Here is a 21,172-nt window from a genome sequence, read left to right as displayed (position 1 = left end):
TTCTCTCTCCCCTTCCTTCTCAGTGATTTTGCCCAGACATGAGCTAGAGAAAAGCCTGACCCAGGTTTCTTCCTTTATTCTTGCCTGGTTCAGCATGGGGTAGGCAAGAGGAAGAAACTCATTTTTCTTGAGTAATTGCTTTGAGCCTGGGCAATTATAGTGAAGTAATTTAATCTTCACAACATTCTTGTAGGTACTATTACTTCCATTTTACATAGCAGAAAAAATATAATTTTAAGAGAACAAACTGCTGGAGATCATATATCTGGGAAGTGATAGAGCAGAGATTAAAATCTAGGCTCTACAGCCTGGTGTCTTTCTAGAGAAATGCCCCTTCTTGTGCAATTGAAGCTGGAGACCAGGCCTCTACCCTACTCTCCTTCGCCTGCGTTTTGTCCTTCTGGATGTCCATAGGTATTTCCTGCCTGTACCTACTACTTTGAGAGCCAGGGGGTTCTCAGAGAAGGCAGAGTCCTGTCTGACAAAGCATCTGCAGGACCACAGGGAAAGAGCACTCATAATAATATAAAGCAATGCCAGCCTCCTACTATGTCCTACACAGCCTCACAACCTTCAGGGAGTCTAGAGAATGAGGATACAGGTTGAGAGAGGGGTATGGAGGGGGGATACCAACGGGGTAAAAATTGGGAAATCAGGTCAGTGGGTTGACCACTTCTCCACGTGTTTAAGCTGCACATGCAGTGAACTGAAAGTCAAGTCTTATTTGTTGACTCTTCCCAAGAGCTCTAGTTGAAGATGGGAAGACACAGCACAGTGTCAGGTTTCTGGGTAACAGTGGGTCCAGTCAGGAGAAAATAAATCCCACTGACCATTTTTAGAGAATTTAAGGTAAGCACTTGATTAAATAAGTATTGGAGACTTGAAAACCAAAAAAAAAAAAAAAAAAAAAAAAAATGGGGGGGGGGGTGCTGAGGTAACACAGAGATAGTATCTGTAGGAAGAACCTTATACTTGGAATTCCTTGGTGATCCAGTGGTTAGGACTCCGCACTTCTACTGCAGGGGTCACAGGTTTGATCCCTGGTCGGGGAACTAAGATCCCGCATGCTGCGTGGTGTGGCCACAAACAAAAAACAAAAAACACTGGTCATTTAAAAAAAAATAGAAACTTATACTTGGGAAGCATTGGGTCATTAGGAGACAGCAGGTTGGCGGTGGGCTCGTTGAACTACTCTCACAACTCTGAGGAGGGGGGCTGCCTCTGAATGCTACTAGTGTCACAGGACCTCCGAGAATGTGCCCTTACAGCCTGGACTGAGACCCCTGAGGAAGGACTCTATCCTGCTGCTGGTATCTCTTAGGGAGTTCAGTGAGGCTGATTTGATCCTGGGAGTTCTAAAACCCAAACAAAAAGCAAACCCAAACAAAATCCAAAACCCAACCAACCAACCAACCAACCAATCCTGGAGGCTAAAACCAATTCCACTGCCAGGAGGAAGAGTCATTGCTGAGGGAATCCGACGAGAGGAAGAGACAGGAGGGACCAAATATCCCCGCCCCTGCTTCAACCTTCCAGTCTTTCTCTGTTGCTCTCTGTAGGTGGAAACTAAGAGGGAGCCGGCTGACCAAGGGTCCTATAGTCTAAGCCCCAGCATCACAAGATGTTTGGATGGGAGGGTCTAGGGCTGAGAGACAAGAGTTAATTATTGGCACAGCTCCAATTGCTTGAGTCTGAAAACTTAGTACCTCATGAAGGACAGCTATAGCAGAACCCTGCAGTACAGCATGCCTCCCAGTGAGACAGAGACAGAATCAAGTCCTCCGGTGCAGACAAAAAAAGAGATGTGACATAATGCTATAGGGGCAGCTTTCATAGTTAGGAAGGAATTTGGCATTAAGCCGGCAACAGGAATGGAGATCAACTGCCCCACCCTGTGGGGATTAAAGTAACTGCAACTCAATGCTGATGTGGGTTCCAGGGGCAGATTCTCCTAAAGCCACACTCAGTAACAGTGGGAAAGAAAAATGACATCCATTTCCCTACAAGAAGGGGCTCTTAATGCCCTCAGACATGCTTCTCATTTACTCAAGGCAGAGCCACAGGTATGATTCAGTATTTATCATTTTTTTAAAAAGGAATTCTTTAATAGCAATTCTCTCCATCTCATGGTTGCCAGAAGAAATTTATGCACCACCATCTCCTACTGTCCCTCAGAGGACAGAAGGGCCAACTTTAACACCACTTGCCTAATGATGCTAATAATCTCAATGTCCTTATATATTGATAATAATTATAGTAATAGTCATGAAATTAAAAGCTCAAATATTTTGAACACTTGCAATATACCAGTGTTTGTGCATGATAACATTTAATTTTCATAAGAGACTTCTGTGGATGATTATAAAAATGAGTTTTAAAAAAAGATCTAACAGAAAGAATATAATTCATAGGAATACGGTATGTATTGTCAAGGAATATTTTCAAACATCTGGTCTACTCTATTGGTCTGTAGGAGTGCTTTCTCTACCTTTGTTATGCTTTCCCAGCTGCAAACCCAGAAGGAACTCAAATAAGAGTCTGTTAGTTGGACGAAATTCAGGTCTTAATTCCTCAGCTAGGCTTCTCTAGATCAATGCAAACAGCTGACATAATTATGAGAAGCTTGACTCAAACTGGGAGCTCACGGGGATAGATACTACCAACTTGTTGTAGGGATTTGTAAGGATGTAGGGACCAACACGCCAGTTGTCATTCCTCACAGTAACTAGGACAATTCTTGCACATCCAGGGGCTCAGTGAACATCCCCTTACTTACGAGACTGAAGTGACTAAGTCAAGAGTTGACAGTGTCTACAGTGCATATCTAGTTTCATTGAAGCAGGGCACAAACAGATATGCCATGTACATAAGGGTGGCTCTCTGCTCTGGTTCTAAGGAGAGAAGTTAAGAGGACCACAGGTTCTCACAGAATTGTCAAGCCCAGGGCAGGTGGTTCAAGGAACGGGACACAGTGGTCCTAAGATAGGCTTTGGAGTGACTCTACATGTAGATAAAGAGGATGGAGGAACAGGATAACTCAAAGAGCCCATCCTTGAAGGTCAGACACAACTCTGCTGTGAAGTTCCCATAGCATTAAAAAATGTACTTAGTAGAGATCTTTGAACACTGTCTTGAGTGGATAGAATGAAGTAGCATAAACTGAAGGCATTTTAAGTTGGTGGGGTATAAATATACAAACTTCCAGTTATAAATAAGTATCAAAGATGCAATGTCCAGCATGATGACTATAGTTAACGCTGCTGTAAGATATATTTGAAAGTTGCTAAGAGAGTAGATCCTAAAAGTTCTCATCACAGGAAAAAAGCATTTTTCTTTTTCTTCTTTTTGGTACCTATATAAGATGTTGGATATTAACGAAACTCTTGTGGCAGTCATTTCACAACATATGTATAACTTAAACTTTTAAGTGCTGTAGGTCAATCATATCTCAATAAAACTGAAAAATAAAATAAAATAAATAAAATGGTGGGATACAGATGTTTTTTCAGTTTAACTGAGATCTGTGAAGAATCACGGTGCTACAATAGGCTGACTGTGGTCCAACTGTCCTGGAAGGGGTGTACTAAGAACATGAGAGGGGGGGAGAAGTGACCTACCAAGGCCACTTACTTTACTCCCCGGTTTGCAGGTTAGTCACATTTGCATGAGGAACACAGAGCCTTTTGAGAAAGAAGATCTGATACCACTGAACACTGCTATTCAGGATCAGGGCAGATTTAAATCAAGACGCAGTGGTAAGAGAGAGCAACAAGTTCCCTGGAATTAAATTATCTGGAGGAAAAAGGGAGTCTATGCTGGTGACCAATGCCCATAACAAAGACCGAAATATTGCTGAGGGAACAAAACTACGTTTTCCACAGTGGAGTTTGGGGGCCTCTTAGTACATAGTCATCTGATACTCTACTGTGCTTCGGGATATATTCTAAGCGTACGGGTGTTAAGGATGAGAGCTGTGACCTCAGAGGCGGACTGTGGAACCTCAAGGCTGTGCAGCCAGGGAGCCTAAACAGGATGGCATTACTGCAAGGAGTAGAGAAACGCTTCGTTGCTGACATGTCAATAGTGCCGCCCTGTGGCTATAAGTAGGAATAGCAATACTTTAGTTCTCAACCTCTGCTTGTTTCTGAAAGGGGACTGACAACTCTGAAAAACTGGCGTTCCAACACTCAGGGGGAGTGGTAGTGAGTAGCTTCAAGAAGAAAATACTGTACTTCCTGCTCATAAGAATGTGGGGAGCTGAATGATTAATTTTAAAAATAAAAGGGATATAATTTATTCTCTGGTTTCCTTTTTTCTTATTTTTTCTGGTTTCCTTTTTTTCAGTGACATTTATAAACAATGTCAAATCAATAGCGTGAATCAGGTATTCATAAGGGTATATTGTATAATTATATTTAATAAGATGTTATATTAGCAGTATTTTGCTAAGGACTGTAGGTAATAACAACATTTATTTATTTCTTCATCTGTGCAACCAAAATTTAGTTATTGAGTGCTTTACGTGTGATTAGCACAGTAGTGATTAGCATAGATGTTACCAAGAGGTAAACTACTTTCAGAGAGATTATGGTCAAAATAGCCCATGAATTATCATTATTCCCAATTTTGCAGGCTAGGCAACTGAGTAAAAAGATAAAATTCTAATGGTCATTCAACTAACAGGGACAAGGATGAAGAGAGATAAATTAGGCATATTTGCTACTAAATCTACTTTTCCTATTATATTGTCTAGGGATTGAGCTACACTTTTTGACTTCAATTAGATAGATTTGTAGTTTTCTGAACTTTTTCATGTTCCAGATTATAGATAGCAAAGGCAGTGCACATCAAAACCCGTCATATATTGAATTAGTACATACACGTAAAGTTGGTTACTACAATAAAGATACCACAGGAACTTAGCACAGTATAAGTTTACTTCTCATCCACACCCTGACTTCAATGCATGGGGGCTTTGCTTCATGTCAACATTTAGGGACCCATGCTTCTATCACATGTGGGTATTCCACATTACCCTTTGAGACCTCCACAGGTCCTTTTGAATCTGGCTGTCACACAGCGAAGGGAGAGAAAGTGCAGGATCTTGCGGGATGTTTCTGGGGCCAATCTGGGAGAGATTTACATCATTTTCTCTATCATTCCATTGACCAGAATCCTCACATAAATCTAGCTGCCTAGAGGAGAGGCCAGGTGACTAAATATTTATTTCTTAAGAGAAATGACGTAAGAGAGACTCTCACATGTAAAACGTTTGTAAACTCTTCCCAAGTGAGACTACCCAAACTCTCATCTAGTCACTGTATACAGCACAGAGTCCAAGATCTCCAGGAGTGTGTGGTCATCTCCATCCTGATGTGATTCCTCTTGGACCAATCATCCTCCTTCTCCCACTACATATTTAATGGTGGAGCAGAAACTGGGTACCAGCCATTAAGATTCCCAGTTGAAAGTGAAGCACAGAATACATTTAGCAGGAACTTTTCAATAGTAATGCTGGAATACTTTGGGGGCAGGCATCGCAACATTTTAATCTCCTGACAGTTGGGGAAGATCCCTGACTAGACACTGGTTATGTTCTCTGGGACAATGTCTCCTGGCCATTGTTTTCTATATCCCCTTGTTCTGCTTTTAGGCGGTTGTGCCTTCTTCAATGTCCCCAATGACATTAAATGAAGCAGGCATTGGAGCATGTGACTTCTTTTGCAGGTACCATATTTGCAGCCTGTTTCCTGCTTATAAAATATTAGAATCAATAACTATTTTAATTCTTTACCAAAAGCTTTCTTTAAAAGCCAAGCTCATGTTTCTTTGGCAATGAACCCCCTCAAATACCTAACAGGTTTCTGATATATTAGTATTAGGTCAATTCCATGTGCTAGAATCACAGTGTAGTGTAAGCACCCAACAATCAGCTTTTTTGATTGTAATGTAAGTGCCTAACGTTAAGCTTTGGATTGCTGAGGCATCCATTTTAAAGACATTCATCTCCTGCAAATCAAACCTACAATGAAGTATCACCTCACAGTCATCAGAATGGCCATCATCAAAAAATTTACAAACAATAAATGCTGGAGGGGGTGTGGAGAAAAGGGGACCCTCCTACGTTGTTGGTGGGAATGTAAATTGATACAGCCACTGTGGAGAACAGTATGGAGGTTCCTTAAAAAACTAAATATAGAACTACCATATGACCTAGCAATCCCACTCCTGGGCATATATCTGGAGAAAACCATAATTTGAAAAGGTACATGCACCCCAGTGTTCATTGCAACACTATTTACAATAGCCAGGACATGGAAGCCACCTAAATGTCCATCGATGGGTGAATGGATAAAGAAATGTGGTACATATATACAATGGAATATTACTCAGCCATAAAAAAGAACAAAATAATGCCATTTGCAGCCACACGTATGGACCTAGAGATTGTCATATTGAATGAAGTAAGTCAGACAGAGAAAGACAAATATCATATGATATTGCTTATATGTGGAATCAAAAAATGGTACAAATGAGCTTATTTTCAAAACAGAAATAGAGTCACAGATTTAGAAAACAAACTTATGGTTACCAAGGGGGAAAGGGGGAAAGGGGGGGAGGAATAAATTGGGAGATTGCGATTGACATGTGCACACTACTATATATAAAATAGATAACAAATAAGGACCTACTGTATACCACAGGGAACTCTTTTCAATACTCTGTAATGACCTACATGGGAAAAAAAAGCGGATATATGTATGTGGATAACTGATTCACTTTGCTGTACAGCAGAAACTAACAACATTGTAAATCAACTATACTCCAATAAAAATTAATTGAAAAATAAAGGCATTCATCTCTAATAAACACATTACCAATGACACAACTAGGTAAAGAATCAGGATACCCGGTCCGTGAACTTCCCCTTTTTAGAAAGCTCTGGTTCAGTAGATGAATGACCTTCTGAATGCCCCTGGTTTTCCCTTCTTGCACTTTAATTCCTGCTCTTATGTTTTAAATTCACCAATAAAGAGTGAAACTGTGAAAATCTGGGGACCTCACCCTTGACCCCAGTAAAGTCAGAACCTCAGGTCCATTCTCCCTCCCTCTTCTGTACCCCTGACCTTGTTGTGTGACTCAGGTATGCTGTTTACCCTACAGGACTTGTGAATAATAAACCTTGTTTCTCCAAAGTTTCCTAATGGTTGTGGCTGAGGTGTGTCTTGTAATCATAATAAGAACTATAAGGGCTGGTCCAGCCTCAACATTGGCTCTGGGTGGGAAAATGTCTGTGGGAGCTCCCTGCAAGGAGGAGGAGCCCAGGTGAGTGCCCCCAGGCATTTCTAGCCAATAGCATCACTATCCATAGACTGACACCCACACAAAACACACATCCGAGGAATTTTCTTAGGCATAATTTAACATTTTACTTTCTTTTCTTTGTTGTCTTTCCCCTTTCCCCATGCCACTCCTTTTCTACATAATGGTGTCTATTTAAGGCTATCAGTCTTGAGTAGGATAGCTATCCGTATAATCTAGTCTCTTCTCAGGGCTGGTTACCATGAGTCTTTGCTACTTAAAGACATTCTAAATCTTTCTCTTAACCTTTGACATCCCAAGCAAGACTGTATATTTATGGACTTTCTCTATTATGATTAATTTCTGCTCAAAAACCAGCTTAACTTTCTGCAAAGCTCATCTATTTCTCATAATAACTTGTCAAATGAAATCAACAACTGCAAACACACACTGTTATTCTGAATTCTTCCAACCATTGCCCCTAGAATTACCATTTCGTAGACATGTCAGCTTTCCTTGTTATGTGATCTTTCTAGCATTGGATGCCAATTCTCTCATTGTCTTCAGCCTTATTCAGGATAACTTGGCAGCTGTCAAAGCAAACAATTCCAAATTGTCAGTGGTTTAACACAATACAATTTTATTTTTTGATGACATCCAGCCCAATGCACATAGAAAGGGAAAACTCTCTTCCATGCAGTCATTCAGGGTCCAAGCCTCCTCCAGTGTGTGGTTCCACCATTTTCCATGGGTTCATGTCTTCCAGTGGATTATCTGCAACTAACCAGAGGAGGAGGATAGAGCGCAGAGGGCATCAAGGAGGTTGTAAAGCCATTCCTGGAAGAGGTACATGCCATTCCCTTGGACAGGCTCAGTCTTATAGCCCCACAAAACTCCAGGTTTGCCTGGAAAATGTAAATTTCTCTGTGTTTAGGAGGAGGAAAATTTACTTGTGTTAATTTATTGTGTTAGAGTTTTTCCAAACTCTGTTTGGAAAAACTAGACTTGTCTCTGTCATTTATATACATTGATTACCAAGCTAAAATCCAATTTGTGGAGTGAGAATGGTAAGAAGTGGTAGGAGAACCTCTGGAGGTTTCTGTGGTTCTCCTGGTCTCTCTGAGACACTGTCTGCCCTAGAGCCTGATCTACATCTTGTTTGCCTCTTACAGATGTTTTATTAAATAATTCACCGTCTTTTATTTTAGACTCATAAGAGAGAGAGGCAAAGGGACGCTTTTAGATCCCTTCCATGTTTTCCAGTCATCCCCCATCACCTGTGGTAGGAAGGAAGAGAAGGCAGTGGGTGGAACGTCGGTAAGCTGCATCTCAGGGATAGAAGTTCAATGGATGGAGTGCAGGGATTTGAATCCTTCCCCAGACCCAGTCCCCAGCCCAGGACCATCTAAATGTATTCCTGAGACCTGCCTTGCCATTCTGCCATGGTGACATCAGGAGTCCCGTGTATGATTCAAACAAGCAATGATTTTCTACTCAGCCTTTGAGTTTATGCAGTTTGTTGTATGTCAGGAGACACTGTTGTTGGGACATAATTGGGAAGGGGGACTAGAGGAGTCAATATTCTAGGGACGAACAGACCTTGGTGGATTTCCTCAACAAAGGCACTGAATCTATTACATTTACTTGGACATTTATAATAGAATTAAGAACTGTGTCCTGCTTGAGAAATAGGCTGAGAGTTTCCTAAGACCTATGCTTACTCCTGTAAAAGTAAATATTGATTTGTCTGTAGATTGAGCCGAAAGGGGGATATTTATGGGTCCATGTGTCTTGCTTCCTCACGGCTGAGGTGAGAGCAGTCTCCTTGACTCCCCAGGTACACTACTGACTTAAAAGGAGTCTGAGGAGTTCTGTACTACGTTTATCCAGCCAACTAGTATCAGCAAGAAGATATTTCTGAGATGTTTTTTTCCTGTTGTGGGAAAATACTACCTTGCTTAGTATCATCACTTCACTTTCCTTTTGCACCAAAGTCTTTTTTTCCTAGCCAGACGGATTGCTTAATTCACCAAATAGTAAACATGTGATAATGATCACTATGCCTCATTCTTCCTACTCTCCACTGAGTGACAGATTGATCAATATGCCATATACTCTTCAGAAAGAGCCTCCTGACACTCACTTTTTGCTAAAGAGACTTGGATTTTAATATTTGGAAGTCACATTTAGTATCATGGCTAGGCTGTTGTTAGCTATATGAATTAGGCAGATTATTTAAACCCTCTATATTTTAGTTTCAATTTCTCACAAACATGGACAAGAGCAATTTTTTAACTGTGTGATTTTTAAATTCATTTGTACACAACATTAACTACGATCATTCAATAGATTTGTTCTTTTTCCTTATTTATCTCCAGTCTTCTTCTTTCCCTCTCTCCCTTCCCTTTTTTCTTCCTTCCTTCCTTCTTTTTCTCTGCTCCTTTTTTCTGCCCCGATATCTCCTTCTCCAGCAGTTGTGGGTAGGAAAGTGTGAGCTGTAGAACCTGACTCCACCTGCCCTCCCCTCTCCGTGATTCCTGTGCACAAAGCTCCAAAGAGTCTACATTTAGCCTGAGTGTCCCTATCCTCAGAAGCATTTAAAGACCTTCACAGGAGAGGCTAATTTTTTAGGTCCTATTTTCTTCAATTCAGAGTGGTGGCTATACTAGTGACAATCCCATTTGTTTTCCCAAGAAAGCAATGCTAAGTGTTGCTCTGTATAAGACATGTATTGTTAACAGTAGAATTTCCTACAACCATGCTTAGGTGACAGTTTAGACAAAGAACAGCCATGAAGGTAAAACCCTGGACAGGAGACCACTGTGTAAACAGGGTCACTACCAGGTATTTGCTTGGGTCCAGACCACTGATCCTCCCACTGCATGAGATGGGACCACATGGAAAGTGCTTCCTGGCCCCCACAGTTGTCTGTGGTCCATGCTCCTTTGAGGTCCCTGATCCTTTGATTGCTGGGGATGTTCCTCTGGTCACTTCCCTCCTCAGACTTATAGTTCTTAGGATAATTTATTCATTTCCTTCTCCACAGGTACATCCATAGAAGTTTTTCCTGAGAAGATTCTCATCACTCAGTTTTCTTACCCTTCTTTTCTCGGGGTTTCTTTTTCTTTATTTAGACTCCCCAAGAGCCTTTGATCTCTCTGTCTTCACTCTGTTCACAATGCTGAATTAAGCCTTTTATAATATTCTCTCCTGGGAAATAGACCATAGGGCCTCAGGGTCCAGGTGTCTAACAAGGGCACCAATCTCTGTGAGCAATGGAGATGGAGGGGCATAGTGGAGCCAGAGTCTATAAAATCAGCCTTTAGAGCCTTTGGAGGGGCCAGTTATGGTGTTTTTTTTCAACAGCCCAAAACAGCAGCAGTGCGAACTTCTGAAGCTTGTAAGTCTCAAGTTGGGGCCAGGAAAATTGTGAGGAAGGAGACAATGAGGAGAGGAGGTGAGTCCAGGAGCCTGGAATGGAAAGGAGATGGAACTCTTTCCATAGGGCCTGGTGTAGATGTCGACCTGCCAAGATGCTTAGATCCTGGGGCCATACAAGTTTTGTGGGCCCTGAGCAACTGCAGGTTCAAAGCCCCCCACCCATATCATGGCTAGGAGGCCAAGGCTGTGTGTCTGGCTGGGTCAGGATCTTCCTTTCTGCTCTTGTCTAAATCCATCTATGAGCCAAGATGATCACTCCTGTTTCTAGGCAATCATAGCTAGGCTTGGATCTTCTGTTATAATTTTGGTAATTTAAGACTTGTCTGACCTTTCCAGATTCTCAGTATCTCACGGTCAGAGATCATGTTTTGTTCATTAGCGCTTGGAACAAAGAACTACTGCAACCATCCCTTTGTAAATATCAGTCTGTGAGTATAAACTAATGGAATTGCGGTATTGAAGATCAAAGCAATGCCCCAGATGGCCAATGATTTCATTGAGGAGAGTATGTATATAGAGAAAAAATGGTCCCAGCTATAAGGAACTTAAAAGGGACTATAAGACAGAGTTGAAAGTATACTGCTACAATATATCAGTGTTATAGGAGGTCTGAAAGGGACATTTCTTCCCTGTGTCATTTAAAAGACTCTTGGTGATATTCTTGACTCCAGTCTCTCTGTGTCCGCTGCCTTTCTTACGCTAAATCCAGGTGTCCTCCCCACCCCTCATATACATCCTTCTCCACCTGCATGCCTATGTTCAGATCTTGATCACTTTTCCTTTGGCCTATTCAGAACTCTCTAAAAGGCTGCTGTGTGATTCTCCTTTGTCCCATCCATAGCACACCATTTCCCTGTGTCAGATTTTTGTGATTCCTCACAGCAGTGCACATGGCAGTGCTTACTGCCAGGTGGACCTTGTATGGCCGCATATGCTCCTGTATGCCTTTAAACCTTGTCTCCTGACACTCTGCTCTCCTACCTCCTTCCCCCAAAGAGCTTAGGGTCTACCAGTCCCTAAAACCACATCATTAATCATTACTGAACATCCACCTAGGCAGATCTTTCTTCTCTTAGCATCGCCTACAAGGGTAACCTTCCCCTCTTCTTTTCTTTAGATTCCATATATATGTGGTAGCATACAGTATTTGTTTTTCTCTTTCTGACTTACTTCACTCTGTGTGACAGACTCTAGGTCCATCCACCTCACTACAAATAACTCAGTTTCGTTTCTTTTGATGGCTGAGTAAAATATTCCATTGTATATATGTGCCACATCTCCTTTATCCATTAATCTGTCAGTGGACACTTACGTTGCTTCCATGTCCTGGCTATTGTAAATAGAGCTGCAATGAACATTGTGGTACATGACTCTTCTTGAATTATGGCTTTCTCAGGGTATATGCCCAGTAGTGGGATTGCTGGGTTGTATGGTAGTTCTATTTTTAGTTTTTTAAGGACCCTCCATACTGTTCTCCATAGTGACTGTATCAATTTACATTCCCACCAACAGTGCAAGAGGGTTCCCTTTTCTCCACACCCTCTCCAGCATCTATTGTTTGTAGATTTTTTGATGATGGCCATTCTGACTGGTGTGAGGTGATACCTCATTGTAGTTTTGATTTGCATTTCTCTAATGATTAATGGTGTTGAGCATTCTTTCATGTGTTTGTTGGCAATCTGTATATCTTCCTTGGAGAAATGTTTATTTAGGTCTTCTGCCCATTTTTGGATTGGGTTGTTTTTTTGATATTGAGCTGCATGAGCTGCTTGTAAATTTTGGAGATTAATCCTTTGTCAGTTGCTTCATTTGCAAATATTTTCGCCCATTCTGAGGGTTGTCTTTTCATCTTCTTTATGTTTTCCTTTGCTGTGCAAAATCTTTTAAGTTTCATTAGGTCCCATTTGTTTACTTTTGTTTTTATTTCCATTTCTCTAGGAGGTGGGTCAATAAGGTGGGTCAATAACAGCTGGCAATAACTCAGCCAGGACACTGAACCTGGCTTCCACACTTAAAATCCAAGTCTCTTTACACTGAAAGTGAGTGGCAGGAGGCTCTTTCTGAAGAGTATATGGCATATTGATCAATCTGTCACTCAGTGGAGAGTAGGAAGAATGAGGCATAGTGATCATTATAACATGTTTATTATTTGGTGAACTAAGCAATCCGTCTGGCTAGGAAGAAAAGACTTTGGTGCAAAAGGAAAGTGAAGTGATGATACTAAACAAGGTAGTATTTTCCCACAACAGGAAAAAAACATCTCAGAAATATCTTCTTGCTGATACTAGTTGGCTGGATAAACGTAGTACAGAACTCCTCAGACTCCTTTTAAGTCAGTAGTGTACCTGGGGAGTCAAGGAGACTGCTCTCACCTCAGCCGTGAGGAAGCAAGACACATGGACCCATAAATATCCCCCTTTCGGCTCAATCTACAGACAAATCAATATTTACTTTTACAGGAGTAAGCATAGGTCTTAGGAAACTCTCAGCCTATTTCTCAAGCAGGACACAGTTCTTAATTCTATTATAAACATCCAAGAAAATGTAATAGATTCAGTGCCTTTGTTGAGGAAATCCATCAAGGTCTGTTCGTCCCTAGAATATTGACTCCTCTAGTCTCTCTTCCCAATTATGTCCCAACAGCAGTGTCTCCTGACAGACAACAAACTGCATAAACTCAAAGGCTGAGTAGAAAATCATTGCTTGTTTGAATCATACACGGGACTCCTGATGTCACCATGGCAGAATGGCAAGGCAGGTCTCAGGAATACATTTAGATGGTCCTGGGCTGGGGACTGGGTCTGGGGAAGGATTCAAATCCCTGCACTCCATCCATTGAACTTCTATCCCTGAGATGCAGCTTACCGACGTTCCACCCACTGCCTTCTCTTCCTTCCTACCACGGGTGATGGGGGATGACTGGAAAACATGGAAGGGATCTAAAAGCGTCCCTTTGCCTCTCTCTCTTATGAGTCTAAAATAAAAGACGGTGAATTATTTAATAAAACATCTGTAAGAGGCAAACAAGATGTAGATCAGGCTCTAGGGCAGACAGTGTCTCAGAGAGACCAGGAGAACCACAGAAACCTCCAGAAGTTCTCCTACCACTTCTCACCATTCTCACTCCACAAGCTGGATTGTAGCTTGACAATCAATGTATATATATGATAGAGTCGAGGCTAATTTTTCCAAACAGAATTCTTTTTCGTCGTGAACACAAATAAATTTACATTTTCAGACATACCTGGAGTTGTGTGGGGCTATAAGACTAAGCCTGTCCAAGGGAATCGCATGCACCTCTTCCAGGAATGGCTTTTACAACCTCCTTGATGCCCTCTGCACTCTCTCCTCCTCCTCTGGCTAGTTGCAGATAATCCACTGGAAGACACGAACCCATGGAAAATGGTGGAACCACACACTGGAGGAGGCTAGGACCCTGAATGACTGCAAGGAAGAGAGCTTTCCCCTTCCACATTGCATTGGACTGGATGTTATTAAAAAGTATAAAATTGCTTTGTGTTAAACCACTGACAAATTGGAATTGATTTTTTGACAGCTGGAAGGTTATTCTAATTAAGGCTGCAGACAATGAGAAAATTGACATCCAGTGCTAGAAAGAGCACCTAACAAGTTGACATGTCTACTAAATGGCAATTCTAGGGAAAAGGTTGAAAGAGTTCAAAATAATAGTGTGTGTTTGCGATTGTTGATTTCACTTGACAAGTTATCATGAGAAATAAATGAGGTTAGCAGAAAGTTAGTTGGTTTTCAAGCTGAAATGAATCATAATACATAAAGGCCATAAATATAAAGCCTTGAAGAATTTTCCTAGTACTTGGGAGGTCAAAGTTTTAGAGAAAGATTTAGAATGCCTTTAAGTAACAAAGACTCATAGAAAGCAGCCCTGAGAAGAGACTACATTATGTGGATAGCTGTCCTACTAAAGTCTGATAGCCTTAGGTAGACAGAATTATGTAAAAAAGTAGCGGCATGAGGAAAGCAAAAAGACATTCAAAAAAGGGGAAAAAAAATTAAATTTTACCTAAGAAAATCCTTGTTAAGTTTCGAGAGGGTTCGTTGCCAAAGAAAGATGAGCTAGGCTTTTAAAAAAGCTTTTGATTAAAAATTAAAACAATTTTTAATATTTTACAGACATGACGCAGTCTCCATATGTAGTATCTGCAAAAGAAGTCACATTCTCCAATGTCTGCTTCATATAAGGCAGCGGGGGACATTGAAGAAGGCACAATCCCACATATGCAGAAAAAGGGACATAGAAAACAATGGCCAGGAGAGATTCTCCCAGAGTCATATCCAGGACCTAGTCAGGAAACGTATTCTACTGTCAGGAGATAAAAGTATTGCAAGGCCTGCCCCCAAAGTATTCCAGAATTACCACTGACAAGTTCTTGTTAAATGTATTCCATGTTTCACTTCAACTGGGAATCTTTTCAACTGGTATTCAGTTTCTGCTCCACCATTAAACGTGTGGTAGTAGGAGGAAGATGACTTGTCCAAGAGAAAGCACATCAGGACCTGATGGAGATGACCACACACTCCTGGAGATCTTGGACTCTATGCTGCATATAGTGGCTAGAAGAGAGTTTGCTCAGCCTCATTTGGGAAGAGGTTACGTATGTTTTACATGTGAGGGTCTCTCATATAATTTCTCTTAAGAAATAAATATTTAGTCACCTGGTCTCTCCACCTAGATTTATGTGAAGTTTCTGGCCAATGGAATGATAGAGAAAATGATGTAAATCTCTCCCAGATTGAGTCCCTACAACCTCCTACAAAATCTTGCACATTTTCTCCCTTCACTTGCCTGACAGATTCAGAAGAACCAGTGGCAGTCTGTAAGGGACAGGAACATGAAAGAGCCAACTAATGAAAGAAACATGGGTCTCTAAATGCTGATGTGAAACCAAGCCCACATTCATTGGTATGGTATGTGGATGAGAAGTAAACTTTTATTATGTTGTTACTGTGATATCTTTGTGGTAGAAACTAACTTTACTTGCATTGACTAATTCAACATATGCTGGGTTGTGTAGGGCTCTGCCTTTGTTATTTACAATCTGGAGCCTGAAAAACTTCAGAAAACGACAAAACTATCCAGTTGAAGTCTAACTATGCAGCTCACTCCTCGAAAATGTAATAGGAAAAATAGATTTATGTAGCAAATGTGCCTAATGTCTCACTCTTGACTCTGGTCACTATTAATTAAATGATCATTAGTAATTTATCTTTTTGCTCAATTGCCTAATCTGCAAGATTGGGAATAATGATAATTCATGCGCTATTTTGAACATAATCTCTCTGAAAGTAGTTTACTTCTTGGTAACTACCTATGCTAACCACTACCGTGCTAATCACACGTAAAGCACTCAATAACTAATTTTTGGTTGAAAAATGAAGAAATGAAGAAATGTTACTATTATATATAGTCCTTAGTCAAACATTGCTAATGCAACATCTTATAAAATACTGAGATATACTCTATCCTTATGAATACTTGACTCATGTTATTGATTTGATATTGACTCTTCAATGTCAATGGAGAAAAGAAAATCAGAGTATAAACTGTTATATACCTTTTATTTTTTAAATTAATCATTAAAATCCCCACGTGCCTTATGATCATGAAGTACACTATTTTCTTCTTTAAGCTATCCCCTGACCGTCCCCTAGCGTTGGAGATCCCAGGAGTTTTCTGATTTGAAAGTTGTCAGTTTCCTTTCAAACACCAAGCAAAAGTTAACTGGAATCACTTCAATATTGCTATTCTGGTTAATAGCCACGAGGAGGCACTGTTGAGTTGTCAACAATGAAGCATTTATTTACTCCTGGCAGTAATGCCCTGCTGTTTAGACTCCCTGACTGCCAGTCTTGATGTCCCACACTAGGCCTCTGAGGTCACAGCTCCCATCGTTAACACCCATATGCTTAGAATATATCTGAAGCATATCAGATGACTATGTACCAAGAGGCTCCCAAACTCTACTTTATGATATGTGGAATACACAGTTTTATTTCCTCAACAATATTTAGGTCTTTGTTTTGAGCATTGGTCACCAGGATAGATTTCTTTTTCCTCTAGATATTTAATTCCCAGGTAACCTGTTGCTCTCTCTTGCTACTGGGTCTTGATTTAAATTTGCTCTGTTCCTGAATACTGTTCAGTGGTTTCAGATCTTTTTTCTCAAAAGAATCTGTGTTGCTCATGCAAATTTCTCATGCAAATACAACAAACCTGCAAACCAGGGAGTGAGGTGGTAGGTCCCACCTTCCCCTTCTCTTGTTCTTAATACACCTGCTTCCAGTACAGTTGGACCATAGTCGGACTATAATAGCAAAGTGACTCTTAACAGATTTTCTCAGTTAAATTGACAAAACATCTACAGTCTACTAATTTAAAATGCATTAATTAATACTAAATCTAGCCAACCAAGACTGTGCTAATAGGACATTTTTTAATACTGTTGGAACTTCATGGCAGAGTTGAATCTGCCCTTTAAGATCTGGCTCTTTGAGTAATCCTGCCCCCCCACCCCGTCTCCTTTATCTGTATGTAGGCTCACCCCAAGCCTGTCTTAGGCCTATTGTGTCCAGTTCCTTGAACCACCTTCACTGGGTTTGACAATTCTGTGAGAACTTGTGGTCCTCTTTAACCTCTCTCCTTAGAACCAGAGCAGAGAGCCACACTTAAGTGTGTAGCTTGTCTGCTACTTATAGTTAGGGTTTGACTTCTAAGGAACTAGAGATCCATTGTAGACACTATTTGTCAACTCTACACTTAGGCACTCCAATATCATAAGTAAAGGAATGTTTACTGAGCCCCTTCATGTGCCAAAATTGTGCTAGTTATTGTGAGGAATGACAACTGCTGTATCAGTCCCTACATCCTTTACAAATCCCTACAACAAATTGGTAGTATCTATCCCTGTGTATACCCACTTTGAGTCAAACTTCTCATAATTGTGTTGCCATTTGCATTGATTTAGAGAATCTGTATTTTCTCTATTTTCTGATTTTGTCATCAGAATAATGTTAATTTTCTAAATAATTTTCAAAGCTTTGCAAATTTTTTAATATTGCAAAACAGTTAATATAGTATAAGAAACATATGAAAAGTTATCATGGTCTACCACCTTACTTGGGAGAAAATCTGCAATGACTTTTTTGGTCATCTTCCTTCATATTTTGATCTGTTTAGTTTTTTTCTAAATCTTGTTTGTGTCAATATTGTAATTTCTATTTAGAAACTGATGATTCGGTCATTTTTCTTTATAAATTTATACAAAGTATCATTTTTTTCAGTTCACTTCCTCTCTTAGTTTACATTACTATTACTTTAGCCTTATTCTCTGTATATTCCTTCCTCATTCTATCTTAAATTTCAGCCAGGGTCCCATTTCCAATTAGAAGCCAACTTCATGTTTTTGCAGCTCCTAGAATACCCAAAGAAATCAATTATCCTATCTAGCTTCCATACTCAAATGAGAATGACTTTATATTGTGTCAGCAGTCATTCTATTTCATTCTGCCCTGAAGCTCACCCTAACCAGAACCGCAGGGCATGAGGTTTCACTGAGTCCTCAAGCCCAGAGAAAGCCCTCTTAACTCTTCAGGCTTTATAGTTTTCTAAATGAAATGCTCTGACCAAGGTAAGGGCTGAGTCCCTAAAGATCCCCAAGCAATGGGGTCATCTGGAGCTGGAGACCTCACTTCATACCAGTGACGGTATAGTAGGATTGGATTTAGTAAGTTAAATCTGCATGCACCAGAAGTAACAACCACACTAGAAATACATGTGTTTATTTGTTGTCAAACCTTTTTACGTTTCAGAAGGTGCAAAGATTTTCACAACAGTTTTGTTTTTTTTTTAAGTTATTTTATTGGTAAGGATACCGAAGCTCAAAGAGCTCTAAGTGACATTCTCACGTACATTTTCCAGTCAAGGCCAGAGCCTGAATTTAAACCTGTATCTCATGACTCATTGTGCATTTCTCTTCCCACTATATCCTGCTTGGTTTTCATGAAATTCATCATTTTTATAGTCATGAACTTCAGCTTCTGACATGTGAATGAAGAGAATCCCCATGAGAAAGAAAAGTATTTAAGGTAGTTAGTTACTGGGGGCACTTTTTCAAACCTTTTTCTCACCTTAGGAATTTTGTAGTATCAGTGGGGTTTAAATGGGAGAATTTTTTGTTGTACTTTTCCTGTGGCAAAAAATAGAGTGATTATTTTGGAATCTTTGAGCTCTGCCTTCTAATGTGGTGTACATTATGACTAATGAGGAAAATGTAGTAGAGGATTACACGTAGAGGATTTTAGCAAAAATATTCCAGTGTTTACTTCTGTTTTGATCTTATCATTCCACTGAATGATCGTGGAAGATCCTCTTGGGGTTAAATATCAATAGCTTTTAGGGTTAAGCATCCTAAGTGCCCGCTTTCATATCTGCTTTGTCCAGACCCCATAGATTACAGGGTTAAGGGCAGGGGGAAAAACCACATATAGATTGGCCAGAAGTATGTGGATATAATGAGGGATGTTGTGGCCAAAGCAGTGTGTCATGAAGGAGAAGAGTGCTGGCAGGTAGAAGGTCAACATTAAGCAGACATGGGAGCCAAATGTCCTGAGTTCCTTGAGGCGGGCATCCCAGGACGGGAGGTAGAAGACTGCTCTGAGGATTTGGACATAGGAAAATCCAGTCACAGAAAGGTCAATATATCCCATGGAAAAAACAATCAAGCCATAGATAACACTGACCTTAATACTGGCACAAGCCAACTTTGCCAAACCCAGGGGTTCACCATAGGTGTGGGGGATGATCTGGACATCACAGAAAGGAAGGCTCAGGATAAGGGCTCTAAAAGGAGTCACAGACACCAAAGTCCGGACTATGATGACTATGCCCGGGACGGCTGTCATCTTATTGGTGAGGATCGTGCTGTATCTCAGGAGGTCGCAGATGGCAAAATTCCCTTTAAGTTAGAGTCAAATGTAAAATGCCAGCTCTAGCAAGCACAGACTTGTTGGGAAATGTTAGGATAACTATACCACTTGCCTGGTGACAGTACTACTCTTTATGAATTTAGGCTACAGGATAGACTAAACATAGCCCCAGAAAAAAAAAAGTGGGTCTTCTGTGATAAGAAAAAAGGAGTTCTTTAAGGTTCTAGGTACTCCTGGAATCTATGTAATAGACACTAGATCTCCACCAAAATTTGCGTTTTCCTTCCTTTGAAATTTGATTGTACATGACTGTGTATGGCAGACATTTTTACAGTCTTCCTTGCAGTTAGATGTGACCTCATGGCTATTCTCAGCAAGAGAAAGTGAGCAGAAATTGTGAATCCCATATATGAACTAAGGATTTAAGAAGTAAATTGCCTCCAGTTTTCTTTACCCTTCTGCTGGCTTGATGCTGAGAACAGTACTGTCCTAGGGGATGGCAGAGCCACAGATGGAAGAAAGTTTGGTCCCTGAATCTCACATGGAACAGTGCCACTCACCCACTAGTTACACTCATCATAGATTTTTATATGAAAAAATAAATTTCTTTAATATTTGATGCATTATGTTTTTGAATTTATTTTTTCATAGCAGTTTAGCCTACTGCATCATACCAAAAGTATCAACGCCAATAGGCCTCTGCCCAGATCCCCTAATCCCTCAGGAGACAGTCAGGGCTGCAAACTCATTCCAAGGATCCTAATAATTCTCGTCAAATCTACGATTGAACAACCTTCCCCAGATACCACCTACAGAATACTAGCAGGTACTTTGGCTTTCCTGTTATCTAAGGTCATTCACTGGACACTTCCACAGATAGGGGACAGCTGGGCTAACTGCTTTTGCCTGGGATTTATTATATGAGAAAATAAGTGGGAAGGGAGCAATTACTCAGACAGATTCTCTTTTACCATCATCTCTCATCCCCCCAAATCCACCAGCTGCATGAACCCGGGTTTGCCTGTTCTATCTCCTTTCATAGTTCTCCCAATTGAAATGCAAATCAAGGTGAAGAGTATGCATCTGGCCTCTAATCTCCCAAATGAAACCCTATCCTAGACCAAACCAGTACTGGGCTTTTACTATATCCTTTACTTAATCTCACCACAAACACCAGAGCTGAGCCCCAAGGATGAACTCAAACCATGAAGGAATGTCAAGTGTCCAACCGACCGAGGGCCAAAAACAGGGACCAGACTAGGCAGTATGGCATATTCTCTGGCTATGAACCCTTCCTACAATCTTCCAAATTGTAAATTTCTAGGTAGGTTGAGATCCAATTCTCTCTGCCACTACCTTCTGCTATAAATATGCCTCGGAGGGGTCACGAGTCCCTGAAGAAATAAACACATCTGCCTTACACTAGGGCCCCCTTGGGGATAAAAACTGCATTACAGGAAGAACT

The 21,172-nt window shown here is 40.7% G+C and overlaps 1 protein-coding gene across 1 annotated transcript; it reads right to left on the bottom strand.

Annotated features, from left to right (window-relative positions):
- Positions 1-19,203: 19,203 nt before the first annotated feature.
- On the bottom strand, positions 19,204-20,691 carry LOC132370169 (olfactory receptor 52E5). The gene is made up of 2 exons (XM_059929913.1): positions 20,679-20,691; positions 19,204-19,736 (listed from the first exon to the last, which is right to left on the bottom strand). The coding sequence occupies exons 1-2, from the start codon at positions 20,689-20,691 to the stop codon at positions 19,204-19,206; spliced, it is 546 nt and encodes a 181-aa protein (XP_059785896.1).
- Positions 20,692-21,172: the final 481 nt, after the last annotated feature.

The sequence above is a fragment of the Balaenoptera ricei genome, chromosome 8 (genome assembly GCF_028023285.1).
Source record: "Balaenoptera ricei isolate mBalRic1 chromosome 8, mBalRic1.hap2, whole genome shotgun sequence".
NCBI lineage: Eukaryota > Metazoa > Chordata > Mammalia > Artiodactyla > Balaenopteridae > Balaenoptera > Balaenoptera ricei.
Note: the sequence above shows the minus strand (reverse complement) of the source record. Positions and strands in the feature narration are given on the sequence as shown.